This window comes from Ursus americanus, chromosome 24, assembly GCF_024610735.1.
Source record: "Ursus americanus isolate L20-20 chromosome 24, mUrsAme1.1.p, whole genome shotgun sequence".
Taxonomy (NCBI): Eukaryota; Metazoa; Chordata; class Mammalia; order Carnivora; family Ursidae; genus Ursus; species Ursus americanus.
This window is the reverse complement of record NC_142150.1, coordinates 20,998,777-21,013,575: the sequence shown is the minus strand read 5'-3', so window position 1 is coordinate 21,013,575 and position 14,799 is coordinate 20,998,777. Positions and strand designations below refer to the sequence as shown.

The 14,799-nt window shown below is 48.6% G+C and overlaps 1 protein-coding gene across 2 annotated transcripts in view; it reads left to right on the top strand.

The window, feature by feature from the left end:
* Nucleotides 1–1,080: 1,080 nt before the first annotated feature.
* The window catches only part of ELF5 (E74 like ETS transcription factor 5), a 30,855-nt gene continuing 17,136 nt past the window's right edge, over nucleotides 1,081–14,799 (top strand). The window contains exons 1-2 of one of the 2 annotated variants that reach the window (XM_045808511.2): nucleotides 1,081–1,179; nucleotides 7,697–7,821. In XM_045808511.2, the coding sequence (XP_045664467.1) occupies nucleotides 7,701–7,821 (121 nt within the window). In that variant the 5' untranslated portion in view covers nucleotides 1,081–1,179; nucleotides 7,697–7,700. Of the gene's footprint in view, nucleotides 1,180–3,034; nucleotides 3,238–7,696; nucleotides 7,822–14,799 lie in introns of those variants that run through there. The other variant, XM_045808510.2, reaches the window with a different exon arrangement.

The window sequence follows — 14,799 nt, the reverse complement described above, 5'->3', positions numbered from 1 at the left end:
AAGAGGCATAGCGTTATAAACACCGTCCCGCAGGCAACCGGGAACAGTACATTTCACAGCCTAAATTAGGTCGTGTTTCTGCTCTGGGCCGGGGGGTGAGGTATTACAAAGCGGGTAGTTCTCAGCGAGACACCTGAGCTGGCATGCAAGTCAGGCCCCCAACCTCATAGCTGCAGACATCTGACTGGGCCACTAAACTTCTTCCTCTCTCTGTCCATAAGGGAGGGGAAGGGAGAAAGCCTCCCCATGGCTCATTGCATCCGAAGACGCTGGAAGTTAGACGAGTTCATGTGTCTGATGGCTTTGAGAGACCAAGTAGAAGAAAGACCCCACGTCCTTCCTACAAGCTGACTGTTGCCTTCGTCCAGTTGCAAGGCACGGCTGAGGAAGTGGTAGAGAGGGGGGTTTCTCACTGATGTTCTCTCTCGAGGAAAACAGCTCACAAGGGGCTTACTCAGGGCTTCCCTCACATAACCTCATGTGACCCCCAGCAGCCCAGTGGGTAGGTACTTGTTTGCATTAGAGCTAGTTAAGTTATTAGCTAGCCAGTTAAGTTATTCAAGGTGACACAGCTAGAAAACAAAGGACCTAGAATTTGAATCCCAAACCACCTTGCTACAGAGCCTGTGTTCTTAACCCCCGCCTCATCCTGCCCCTGCTCTCTGCCACGCGGAGGGGAAAAGAGAGAATGACGCGATTTCCACAAGTGCAGGACTCCGCCAGCCCAGGAGGGAGGCGGCAGAGACAGGCATCAGGGCTGGATTGCCAGTTTCCCCACCAGTTTGCACCAACGAGAATTCCCAGCAAACGCAGGGCACTTCCAGCAAAGCTCTCAGAGGCAAGAATTCTCAGCTTGTTTACTGAGTCCCCTGGAAAGGGGGGAGGGCAGCGGGGGCGGGGGGGTGGTGGTGAGCTGGGCACAAAAACAGGATAAAGGTAAACTTTCTGCATCTGAGAACCATTCCCCCCCTCCAAGGAGCCGTGTCACACTGTATGTCACCGTCATCAAAGGGGCTGTGCATAAACCTGAAAAACCAAACGGACCTGTCTGTAGGTGTTACTTATATCACAAGGCTACAGGTGGCCTTTATTTCCACCGAACGCTGGTGCTGGGAGCGCCTGCCTTCTCTTGCCTTGAAAGCCTCCTCTTTGGACCTAGTCACCCACCGCTGTCCTCACGTAAGCACCTTTTCTTTGCTTTTTTGGATGAATTGTAAGGGGCGTCAGGGCTTAGAGCCCCGGGCTGGGGCCTGGGTCTGTTCATCTGGTCTCCAGCTCCGGATCGCCCCCCCCACCCCCCACTGCCAGTTCCATCAGTCACAATGCCTCCTGGGAGCTGTTTGACGGGGATTTAAATGCTTGCCTGAGAGTCATTTTTGCCTCCTCGGGCTGCGTAGCCACCCCCTCCTCGGCAGCCCCCACGCGCTAAGCCAAGGGCGACTAGCAGAGAATACGTACAGGCACTCAATTTTCTACCCATTCCTAAAACAGTCTTTCGGAATAGGAGCTAGATTTTGCACCCCAAAAATAGTCAGCTTCAAGGAAAGCCCACCAGCCCCCTGGCTAAACTCCTCCTTCTGCCGTCGGCCTGCTCCCGGCTCCCCCTTGATACAGAGAAGAGAGCTGCCTTGTTACAGTTGGGGCATTTTTCAGGAATTTGTCTGTACATAATAGCTTAAAAGAGGCGCTTTTTTGCCCTGTCACACCACCTCAGTATAGACGGCTTCCAGAAAATCAATGGTTAGGGTTTTTCCACTGCATTCTCAGACCTTTTCAAAGACTCTGCAGTATGTGGGGTTTGCGTGCATTTGCCCCCTGCTGGCCGCCACCGGTAGCACATGCCCCCTTCTCCGCCTGAAGCTGGGGACCCACGTTTGGATGGACTAAAAATTTTACAAGCTGGAAAGGATGTCAGAGGTCATTAAGTACAACCTCTTTATTTTACAGATGAGGAAGCTGGGGCCCAGAAAGCTAAAGTGATTTAGGGAGACAGCTTTGTGTTTTAGTCTAAAGACCCAGGGAGAGGAGTTGTTTGCTCCTCTGAGTGAAGGCTTAATTCTTTGTCCTTGTGTTGTCTTTGAGAATGTTTTTCATGACTCAAGGTATTCTAGGAAGGCACTTCCACAGTTTGGTTGTCCTTTTTTCTCAGAAGTCACCACAGTAGGAACCTTTTTGATATATTGCTGGCAGTTGACTCTCCCCTGCTCTGGTGTGGACATCGATGTATTATGCCCAGAGTCTTGCATATGTGATCTGATTTTATTAAATCCTCAGGACATCCTGAGGATGGAGTGTTAAAATCCCATTTTAAAGATGAGGCATTTTAAAGATGAGTTCAGAGAAGAGCATGGGTTTTTATAGACCGCATCTCGTATGAGACAAACAGAATTCTGACAGGCTGGGTACTAAGACACCTAAGTGTCCCATGTCCCTGGTCCTTGTGGGTGGCAGAGGCAGGATTTAACCCCTCAAGGATTTCGTCCAAAGCCGATGAGCTTTGCATTGAAACCCCCAGTAAACCGTGTGGCTTACCTTCTGTGGGTCTTTGCCACACCTTTGGAGAAACAACTAAGGACAAACGAACTAGCAAGCTCCCTAAACAAGCTAGAGGAAAATGAGGAGTCCCTTGGCAAGACATGAGCAAGTCCATTTCTCTCAGAAGAACAAATATTCAAGCACTCCAGTTCTTTCACTGCAAGCGTCAAAATAATCCACCGAGATTTCCCCCCATGTGTCCCTCCTTAGGGAGGTCCAAAGTGCAGGAAATTGACCCTGCTTTGCCCCCAGGACTTGGGACCTGGTGGGCACTTAGATGTCGCTGAGGCTTTGGAGGAGGAAAAACTTCTTCCCAGTGGGACTGCCCAGATGGTGGGATCAGGGAAGGCCCTTCTTGGCCCCTCATTTCATGGTTTCCACCCTCATGGCCTTGTTCTGCCTGGTGATGTTTTAGTGCATAAACAGCCAATGTGTAGATGCTTAATTGGGTGGATTTTTGGTCACATGCCCAGAGTGAAGTTGATGATCTCTGCCAGGGTCAGGAAGGAATTTTCCTCCTCTGGCAACCTGGCCAAGCCTGGGTGGTTTGCTCCATCCCCTCTCTCTGGAAGGCTGAGCAAATGTGCCTGGTTGATCAGGCCATGGGCAGCACACCTGTGATTGCTGCCTCTGACTCGTGTGGGGGCAAGAAGCCCACAGGCCCGTCCCTCTGACTGTGCGGACCCTCCCTGTGCACGCCTGGTGAGTGAGCCGGCTCTCAGAGGGGTTAGGAAGCCAGTGGAGGCGTCAGGGACCCCCGCTTCCCTGCTATCACTGTTTCATTCCGAAAGATCCCTGAAGTCAGCCTTTCTCGCGCGTGGAAGGGAACCCACCTGATTCCTTTCCCTGTGTGGATTGTACTTGAGCCTTTCCGACTGATGAGCTAGCTACAATGGTGGCTGGGGGAGACCGATTCCAACAGCTGTGGGTGTGTGGATGCCCAGTGAGTGAGGGTGCAAAGCACTTAAGAGAGCTGGCTAGCCCAGGAAAGAATGTCCAGAGCCCACTGCTGAAAGTAGTGGACATAGGAGGGAAGGGAGAAGAGGAAATCGGGGGGTCTTCGCAGAGCTAGAAGTTTAATCCCCGTGTGTAGTGGTTGGATTTGACTCCAATTTAATGAGCTTGTTTGACCACGATACCCAGTATAACCGACTTCTATGCGTATGTGTGTGGGTGCGCATGCTGGGATGTGCTGGGCCATTCGGGTGGATGCCTGCAGAAAATCGTGGAGCCAGGGCACACCTCAGGGGCCCCACATCAGCGTGGTCATCTAGTAAGTGAAGAGTGGGGGCACAAGAGGCAGAGTCATGACTTCCAGCCAGTGCTCTTTCCATGATGAGAAGCCAGCCCCTCAGAACACAAAACATGCGCCTAGGACCCTCCCTAAGTATCCCCTCTTGTCCTGCTGCTGACTCGAGGTCTAACCCAGTGCTTCTCAACCATTTTTTCATTGTCGTTCCCAACTAAGGGGGCTTTTTAGATAATTTTGTCATAATCATTACCCCCCCATTGAGGTACTTACTGTATATCGTTTATACACGGTGGCCCTTTAGATGGTCATGAGACATAATAATGTCTACGATTTTTTTTTGACCCCCAAGAACTAATTTTTCCCTTCTAGGGTCAATCCCATTGGGAATGCACGGTCAAACTTCAAGCCTGGGTCTACCTACATACTGCTGGACCTCAATGTACTGGCAGAGATGGGGCCCCACACAGCTGGTTCTTTCCCCCACCCTCACCTTCTGTTCCACCTACATTAAAGAACTCTTACGAGCTGAACTGTTCAATTATTGCAAGGACTTTCAAGGGCCTAGGAAACTAAGCTACTGAACACGAAGCAGCCATTATTCCTGAACGCTCACACCTAGCGCTCGCTAAGTGGCCAAGCTCTTTTGTGGAAAGCCCAGAGTTAATAATACGTTCTCCAAATAGAATAGCAGAAAATAAAAAATAAATCTGCTGCTTTTATGAAAGACATTTTTTTCCCAAGAAGCAAGAAGTAATTGCAGAAATAAAAATAGCCCTCGGTACACCTGAGAGAGAGTCCTTTAAGAAAAGTCAGTGGATAGAATTCATCACAGAAGGGATTTTACTAAAAGGAGTCAGATCCGGTGCTGTGTAGAGCAGTAGGGAGACTGCGTGCAGGTCGAGTGAGCAGGTTGGTGTAAAGAGGAAAAGAAATCCTTAAAAGAGGTAAATATCCTATTGATCAGAAATATTCCTAATGTTTGATGATCAAATTCAATTCACCAAATGACTTTTGAGAGCTATTTATGTCAGGTGTGAGCGAGGAACTGCTCACTGCTGCTACTGTGATTTTTACTGGGAGGATTTCTAATTGATGGGAAAGCCTGGGGACAGTTCTGTTTTCTTCCATGTGGAGTTCACCCCTCCTTTCTCCAAACACCTCCATGAAGGTCATGCCAGAGGTTGGCCATCTTCTTCCTCAGTTTTCTGAGACTTTACCTTTAGCCCTCACTTACGGGAGCTTTTTCTGAGGTCAAGTCCAGAATGCAGAAGGGGGGCTTTGGGCTCCAGGAGCCCTTCCCTCCCTCGTAACCTCCCACCCCCATCCCTCTTCATCCTACCTCCCGCTCAGGATATAAAACCAGCCAATCCGTGGGAAAATCACAGTCCAAACTCAGACAGCCTTGACCTCTGTTTGATATGGTTCCCAGGGGGAGATCCATGAACATGATAATCCACTGGGCCGGTTAACCCTCTCTGGGAACCAGAAAGGAGGCTTCCCAGTGGGGTCTGGTGACTCTCCAATGATGGCCTAGAAAGGGTGCCAGAGTGTGAGAATTCGAACTCAGTTATTTCTCTGTAACAGGAACGCAGTTCTCATGCACATTTGATAATAATTTGCAAGCACCCCCAAAGAATTGGTCTTTGATTCTGGAATCACATAACCCCTGCCCTTCTCAGTATTGGGGTTCCATTTGATATGTAAGTGTGTTAGGGATGTGTCTGTAGGCAGATGTGACTGTGAGTGTTTCTAGAAAAGGAAGCAGATGAGCCAAAATTTGGAAACCTTAATAACTCGCTACAACATAATGTTGACAGCCATTGGCAGTATGAACTTGAGCAAGTTACACAAATTCCCTGGGCCTTAATGGTCTCAACTACACAATGATGGGGTGAAGGGAAAGACTGGACTAACTCCGGACTTTCCAACATGTGGTGCTCACACCCCTCATGATACAGGAAATAGATCTGGTCCGGGGTAGGCAAACTTTTATTTCGAGGGCAGGGTCGTTAGTATTTTAGGATATACAGGCCAAAAGGCAAAAAGTGATTATAGTCGGTGGGTACTTACATAACCATTTACTACGTAACTATATGCAAATGTAAATCATTTTTAGTTGCGGACCGTTCACACATAGGCGGTGGGCTGGATATGGCCTGTAAGTTGTGGTCTGCTGACTTCCGATTTAGGTGATGCATGGGCCAACAGTTTTTATTTAAATGCTGTGTCTTTATTTTTCTTCATGTTAAAAGGAGACAGACTTTCCTTCTATAATGGTGATACAAAGTTTTCCTTTTAAATAAATGTAGTTGTGTTAAAACAAAAAGGGAGTTGATTTTTTTTTTAATATATTAAGTAAATCATCGGGATGGTAGGCAAACGACTAAAGTTTGCAGAACACTGAACTAGAGGATTAGTAAGCCCCCAGCCGTCTGAAAACTCTATATGCTTAACATCCCAAGATCCAGAATCCAGTCTTTGTTCTGACATTTAACCTACCAGCTGTGTGACCTTGAGCTGCTGGGTCGCAAAATGGCGGCAGAAGCACCCTATCTCATCAACATTATTGTGATAACCAGAAAAGAGAAGTTGGGCGAACAGATTTTTCTAATCTACCAAACATGAATTCATCCCCCCCCCCCACGAATTGTGAGAATATGGGAAGCAGCAAACTTGAAAGATGAAAACAGCATGGGCAAGAATGCACGCGAGTGAGGGCCCCAAGCCCATTCCGTTCTGCCCTCTTTCCAGCCTCAACCAGACACCTTTGCCCAAATCTTCCTCCTCACCAGCGTATGCAGGGAGGAGAGCCCTGTGATTAGGATCACGACTTCTTAAGTGGATAAACCCGAGTTGTTGCGCAAACCCCACCATCTGCCGACCGGGTGGTGTGGGGTATATTACCTAAAACCTCACAGCATCCATCCTATCGCTAAAACAGACCCTGTCTCAGGGTTTGTGCCGAGGGACCATGAATAATAAACAGAGGGTTGTAAAGCGCTCAGCACAGAGCCCGAAGTTAGTAAGTAAATGTTCCAATTATCACAGGTCCTCACTCTCTGAACCAAAACCCTGGGACTAGATGTGCTGCAGAAATCGGAATTCCTCGGGTATTAGGGAGGTTATACAGTATATATACTGCCGGATACAGAATACTCTTCTCAGGGTATTTCTTCTGGGAATCATATGTATGTCTCATATGAATATTCATCAAGAATAAATAAAACTATAAAACTATATAGCATATGAATAATGTATAATATGTTGCTTATGTACATATGTGTGTGTATATGTACGTTTAGTGTATGGTTTATATGCTGTATATAGATGTATGGATGTAATATATATAACAGTATATAAAACTATATAACATTAATTTAGGACTGGTTTTTGTTTTGTTCTGTTTTGTGTTTTGCTGGGAAATAAGTTTGTAAACACACACACCATACTTTCAATTTCAGAGCTTTTGGATTTCAGAATTGTGGGTAAGGGTTTGGGGGTGTATTAAGGTATAGCAACCCTTGCCCAGCCTTCAAAAGCATACAGTTAAACGTTATAAGCCAGAGTTCAGGGGTCAGATGTGAGCAGGTAAGAAGAGTAAAGAAAGATGCAGTATTGTGTCATAAGAGCCTCCATGTCAAGCCCTGAGCTTTGCCACTTACCGGCCATGTTACGTGGGCAACTGTCTCAACCCCACTGTCTAGGTTTTCTTATATATAAGATGGGGACAGATGTACAAACCTCACAGGATGTGGCAAGGATTGAATAATGTCGCTGTGGCAAGCACTTAGAGGGGTGCTTGGTTCCTAGGAGGCTGTGTGTTTGTTCTTAAAAACCAAGTGTGCCCCACCGGGGCTCCTGCACTGTGGCCCTCGTCTGCCTCCTCACAGCCCTCTCCTGCCGTTGTAGGGTGATGTTGGACTCAGTGACACACAGTAGCTTCCTGCCCAACACTTCCTTCTGCGACCCCCTGATGTCGTGGACTGATCTGTTCAGCAATGAAGAGTATTATCCTGCCTTTGAGCATCAGACAGGTGCGTAAATCCAGAGAAGCCCATCTGAGCTGGGAAGAGCTGGGGCAGGAGCGGGTGCTGGCCTCTAGGAGGCAGAAAGGCCATGCTGGGGGCCTGAAAATGCCAGCTCTCACCAGTGTTCAGGGCCGAGGACGGGGGGGGGGGGGGGGTCTGCGCCGCAGGTAGGGCAGCTTCTGTGGAGAAAAGCACCGGAATGCTCACCCTAAGCTCTTCCCAGCTCTGTGGCCTTGGGCAACTCTACTAACGTCTCCAAGCCTCATTTTGCTAACAGATGATCTTTCCAATCTCTTGGAGTTATTATATTTAAGCGCTGCAGTGGAAAGAAACCTTTAGCCCAGAACCTAGTACACTGTGATTGCTTGTTCATCGTGGTTTTAGCTAACATTTGCTGAATACTAGCTATGGTTCAGGCCCTGTGCCAAGCACCCATCTCATCCTTACAGCAGCCCTATGAGAAATGAAGAGTTATTATTTCCACTTTATAGATGAAGAAACTGAGGCACAGAGAGGTCAAGTGACTTGTCCAAGATCTTATAGTTAAGTTTCATGCAAGTTGACTTGAACACCTGTACTCTTAACTATCCTACATGGTCATCTTATAAATGATGTTACCCTATGGTTATTGATATTAATATTACTGTTTTTCTCTGAGCTTCTATTTCCTTATCCCTAAAGCAGGGATGATGAGAATCACTGTGAGGATTAAGGGAGCCAAACTGCATAAAATATATAGCTTGGCCCAAAGCAAGTGCTCAGTAAACATGAATCCCCATGCTGTCCACCAGGCCTCTCTTCCCACCCTTCCTCCTTTCTCTGCTGGTCTTCTCCACCTAAAAAGGAAGCATGGGGCCTTGTGCAAATCCCATGCCAGAGGGGGGCCAGCTGAGCTTTGCCCCAGCATCTCTCTGAGGGCCTCTGTCCCCAGGTGCTCTGGTGACTGCACGTCACAGCAAACCTGGCAGAGTGCTCGCAGGGCAGGTGCACGCCCCGAGGCTGGTGTTGCAAGTCCTAATCAAGCTGTCAGTCCTCACGGGACCTTAACCCTGTGCATCCCAGCTGGGCACGGTCCACATTCAGGAGTGGGAGGCAGGTGGGTCCAGGAGAGGCCTAGCCTCTGAGGATGCTGCAAACTGTCCCCCACCAGAAGGAAGCCCCTGCCTCCAGGCCAGAGGCCAGGGCATCACACACAGACTCACGGTGCTTACCTCCGTAATGCAGTCCCACACCTGCTCCCACCACCAACACATGTGCACACGCATGCACGTGGTGTCTCTCACCCTCTCTGAAGGGTCCGGAGTCAGCCAGATACATAATCCAATTCTCCCTTAGGCCTAAGAAACACTTTGATTCCCAGAAAATGATGAAGAACGTCCTCTATTTCTGCCCCTCGATATTTAGCTGAGGCTAAGTTTGAAGGAGGAAAATGAAGGCTTTTGTGTTCCCATTGTCTCCCCCTATGTCCCATGATGGCAGGGCCCAGAGAGAAGGTCCTTCTCCCCACACATGCATAACCCAGACCTGCCATCCCAGGAACCCCCTCTTCCTGCCTATTCTGCCAGGTGGCAGCTGGCGAGGGGGCAGGAGGGAATGGCCCATCTGCCCCAGGGAAGTGTTCCAGGCATTGGAGCCCAGACTTTGGAGCCGGACAGCCTCAATGCAAAGTCTGGCTTTGAGATTTAGTAACTGTAGCATTGTAACTTCTCGGGCCTTAGTTTTCTCATCTGTAAAATGGAGATAGCAGTAATGCCTACCTCGTAGAATGGTTATCAGGGTGGTTTGTTAATACGTGGGAAGTTCTTGGGACAAGGTCAGGGGCAGGACAAGCTCACATGCACGCTTAAAAAATGAAGGACTAATTTCAATTTGGGAAGATGAAAAGGCCTGGAGACGGGCAGAAGTGACGGTTGGCACAATCATGTGAATGGACCTAATGCCACTAAGCTCTACACTTAAAAAGAGTGAAAATGGTAAATTCTAGGTCTATTTTACCTCAGTAAAACCACCACCACCACCACAACAACAAAAACCAAGGGTTAACAGAAGCCATCACCAGGAGGATTACCAATGGGTCTGATGCCTGACATCTCAGACATAAAGACACAGCTTTCTCCTGTCTGAGGCCTCCGCATTTCCAACAGTGTAACAGGAGGTTGGACAAGGTCATTGCTAAGACCCCTTCCAGAAGCTTCTCTGATTCCTGCATCACAGATATAGCCCTCTTCTCCCACCACCCATTGAGAGAAGACAAAGTCTCACCAAGGCATGGGGACGATGAAAATAAAATATCTTGCAGGAGTAACCCTCCCTGTGGGTGGGGTCCCGCGTTTGACTTGCCACCTGGCTCTCAGGATTCCCGAAGAAGCTGAATGTCTCTGACCTCCTAAAGGTGGAGAGAAATTGGATGTGAAAGGGTAGTCGAGAGCTGCCTGGGCACTGGGTAGGCCCTGTAGGCCCTGGCTCTCCTCAGAGCCCCCGCGGTGGGAGAAGTGCCTGGCCGGGCCTCTGTATTTTCTCTCCCGGAGAGGCAATGCCTCCGTCAGAGAGTCTGCAGGGTTCTCTCTGAGAGGGAGGCAGCAGGGGGCAGCCAGACTCGTCTCCGGACACTGCTCTGCGGCCCTCTTGAGAGATTCCACTTTGAATTCACAGTTGTCCCCGTGGCAGCTTCCTGTCCGAGTCTGGGTTCCCACGGGGGCTGGCGCTGCCTCTAACCACCGGACCGTGACCTTGGCAGGCTTTTCCTAATAGCTCTGAGATACACTTTCCTAGCTGGAGCAGCATGTGCCTCCTAGGTTGGGAGGCCCGATGTATCACATACAAAGTGTTTCGGGAAACGCCGGGCACTTGGTAGGTGCCCACCATTGCCAGGAACCCCTCACAACTCCCAGTGAGTGGAAAAACAGCTCAGTCCCTCTCCTCTCTTCATTTTTCCTATTGAACAAAACAACAAAGGTCCCCGTCTCATCCTTTCCAATTCAGGATTTGACCGCTTAGATACTTTGAGACCAAAGGGGAAGAAAGGCGAAATGATGTGCCCACTAGACAAACGATGTCTACAGGAGGGCAGGGAGGAATATCAACTGAGTCAGAAAAACCAGCTGTTTTCACAACCTTTTCAAATGGCTTTAGCAGACAGCCGCTGAATCCGTGCCCGCCACACACTAACCACAAAGGATCGGACCTGCTCTTTGAAGCAGGCCTTCCGCGTGGCCTCACTGCAAGGCCGGCAAGGGGACGGGCACAGATTGCAAAACACTCTAGAATTTCATTAACCCTCTGCTCTCTTAAAATAAAGAATTACCAATACTGGAAAACTTTATCAAAGTGTGCAGGCCAGGCCGCCTGTATTTGATAAGCGTATGATACTTTTTAAAGATGATTTCTCCCCTCAAGTTCTGACAAGTCCTGGAGTATTCTGGCCTCACACCTCGTTTCTGGCACCCCGCCCTGACCCTCCACACACCCACACACCCACACACCCCTCCCCTGTTTGCCAAGGTGACCAGGCCCACATGCGGTGCCCCCTTGCTTTGGATTCTGGTTTCTACTTCATCTGCAGCAGAAATTTCTAGATTAGGGCGTTCCAGGGGTTCCTAAGAGGTCCCTCAGGGACCTGGGATGACGGTTGAGAAGGCTGGGCTCCAGCTCCCACTCTCCATCCCCACCCTCAAGCAAGGCTCTTGCACCTTGAAGGTGCTACGGCCCAGAGAACCCTGGTATGACCTACTCCTGGTTCTGCCACTTACTCGAGGACTTGGTGACACGTGGGAGGAGGTTCACATGAGCACAGAGGACAGCACGCTAACTGCTGCATCCTAGGTACTCCACAAATATGTCAGCTGTTGCTACATCATGGGAAAGTTTATTTAAAGAAAGAACTTTATTTGAAAAGGTGTAAAACCTTTTGGGTATTAACATCCAGAAGATCAGGGAGAGAGGTATTTGGGTCCCATGTGGGCTTTTCTCAGCAAGATTCATTTGCTGGGTATAGAAGTCTGAGAGCACATGCAAAAGAGTCTAAGAATCTCTAAATCAAAACCAGAAAAATAAACAAAACCACTGAAGAGCGTGAGGTGGGCCCATGGCAGCGGCCACATCCCAGGAGCACCTCCAGAGAGAGACCTCAGCACTCACCACCAGCAGCCCACCCTGCACACACCTGAGCCTTCTGGGCAGCTTGGGGCTTAGTGCTCCCTGCGCCTTCCCAACCCCACATGCCCCAGGCCATAGCTCTTCGCTGATCCTCACCAGCCCTTCCAGTCTTTTCTCCATCCAGTTTCTTACACTACTCCGGGCTTCCCTCCCATTCCACCATCTCATGGTCTAAATCATTCCACAGGCTTGGAAGGAATGCCAAGAAGGGCTATTGGATGGAGCTCGATCATCTCTGGGAGGAAACCTGGAAATAATTTTTCATTTCAGGCTCCCTCCACCCCCCATAAAGTCCTTCCTTTTGGTGACAAAGCCACAATTGACGGTGCCCCATGCTACCCAGTCTACTTGCCGGCTCTCTTCAGTGCGGCCCCAGGCAAAAAACTTTCCCAACTCCCCTATGCTAATAAATCACACTAATTATGGTCCAGGCTGCCTAACTCAGGCCTCCTCTGACCCAGACTGTCTGCCTCCCCACACCGAGCCCTCAGCTCGCTTTGTTCTTCTTGTCCCTCAGCTAGACCGAGGCTCCAGTGCGGAAGGCCTCGTTTCCCTGACAACAAACACAGTCCCAAAATAGTAACGAATTACAGGTGACTTACATTGAAGGCTTACTGTCCTCCAGATAACTGGGCTAAGTTCTTTACATGTACCATTTCTTTTCCTTTTCACAGCACACGTCCTACAAGGTAGGCACTATTATTCTTGTTTTGCAGAAGGAAGCTGAGGTCCAGGGAGATTAGGAAACCCCATTAGGATTGCACAGCTAATGCACTGAAGAGCCAGGACTGCAAATCAGGAAGGTCCATTCCCCAGCCTACGCTCAGTTAACTCCACACAATCCTCACCTCCCTTCCAGGTCCCTTCCTGCAGATCCCTTCCTCTTCAGGTCATTCGATGGAACCATAGAATGAGGATGGGAACAAGAGTCTGATGGAACTCCAGTAGCTGGCAGGTTCATTTAAGCTTCACCGAGTTTCTCATCGAGGTTCCCTGATCAGCAGAGGAGAAAGACCAAGTTCTCCTGCAGAGGGTCGGGGGACCGAACTCAGAGCTCTAAGATCAAACTACTTTCACGGTCTCCAGTCTCACAGACTTTGCATTCGGCTGCATATCTATTTTGTTGTAATAAGAAAAGTCAAAATCTCCCCTCCCAAATTTTTGCTTCAAAGGAGGCTCCCCCAAAATGAACAGGATGGGCTCCAGAATTTCTATGTAGGAAGGGCTCAGGGGCAGCCATCCATTTGGAAGAGATGGCAAAAGGACTCACCTAGAATTTTTTAAAGAGCGCTTTGCCTAAGATTGAGAAGACCACAGATGTCTATAACGAAGAATGAAAGTCGTGGATTACGGGACCCACTCTCTGGAGCTTCCACAGGAGATGCACAGGCACTAATCACGTGGGTTCAGTTACTTGGCCCCCTCTGTCCACCTCCCAGGGGTGGGGGAGATTTAGCCCCTGCCCCTCCCCACCAGTGTCAGAGCATGGGTCTCATGTATGTCCTGAACATCAAGAATTTTACAAAATCACACAGACTCGCCAGTATCCCCACACTTTGAGCAGTATTGGCCGCCTAACTCATGCTGGCCATTCAAGGAAAAATTAGCGTCACTTATAATATAACTTCTCAGTTTTCGTAAAGAAAATAAACCCAAATCTCTGGAATTTGCTCACACACACACACACACACACACACACACATACACACACACACAGAGAACATATTAGAAGTATTTGAGGAAATAAAAGGAGTTGTATGGGTAGCCTCAATATTAACAAGTACAAATGGATGGTATTTAATGAGCACTTACTACATGCCTGCCTCTGTTCTCAGCGATTTCCGTGGACATTCCCTGCTGACCGTGTGGGCATGTGAGTGTGCCAGCCCAGCTCTACGCTTAAGTCCTCCCACTGAATTTAAATACATCCTAAATCATAGCATCACTTGTGAGAATTCCCCCCCGGAATTGCTGAAAACTCCCTTAGCTGTTCAGGTCTTCCTCCCAGTGTAGTTGGTCCTTAAACAAATGTCCTGACCTACTTCCAACTTCAAAGGAGCTGGCTGAGACTGTGCTTAATAGTGGCCTGTGGACATTTAGATTAAGGCTACCAGGCAGGGGATGTGGTTCGTCCCCAAGCCATACACTTAGGCAGAAGGGTTTCAACGCTCAGCTTCTCCCAAGAGTTTTGGTTATTTTATAAATGCTAGATGCATTGAGAAAAACACTCTGTATTCCCAGACAATACGATCTACTAAAGATAACATATTCTATGGGTGCATTACCCCTTCTTTTATTTGCCCTGAGCTCCTCTCTTCCAAGTAGCAAGACGATCTTCATAGCATCACAAAGCTTGCAAACCTTGTCATCATCAGTTTCCCATCCTTTCTGATTTCTTAAACCTTTTGTAACCTAAATTTATATATAAATATATATATATATATGTTAAAGATATATATGTATATATATATTTTAATATATGTATATGCCTTTGTCCAAATCTTTTTTAGTCAGTCTTAGAGATGTGTGTCCAACTTGGTCCTCCTCAACCAAGAATAGTGAGGCATGAAATGATGCAAAATTCCCACATTTAAAGATGGAAGAGTGGATGTGGACCTAACTCCCTTACTGACTAGCCAAGTGGCCTTAGTAGAGTCACATCATCTCCCAGAACCTCCTTTCCCTCACCTATAAAGTGGGGATAATAGGCCTTGGTCATTTGGCCAGTTGGCTACACTCACTGGGCACCCACAGCAGGGTAGGCCCATCCCCAAGCACTCCCGACTCAGGGTGAGCAAAGCAGAGCTGGCCAGCCATGTGAAGTTCACG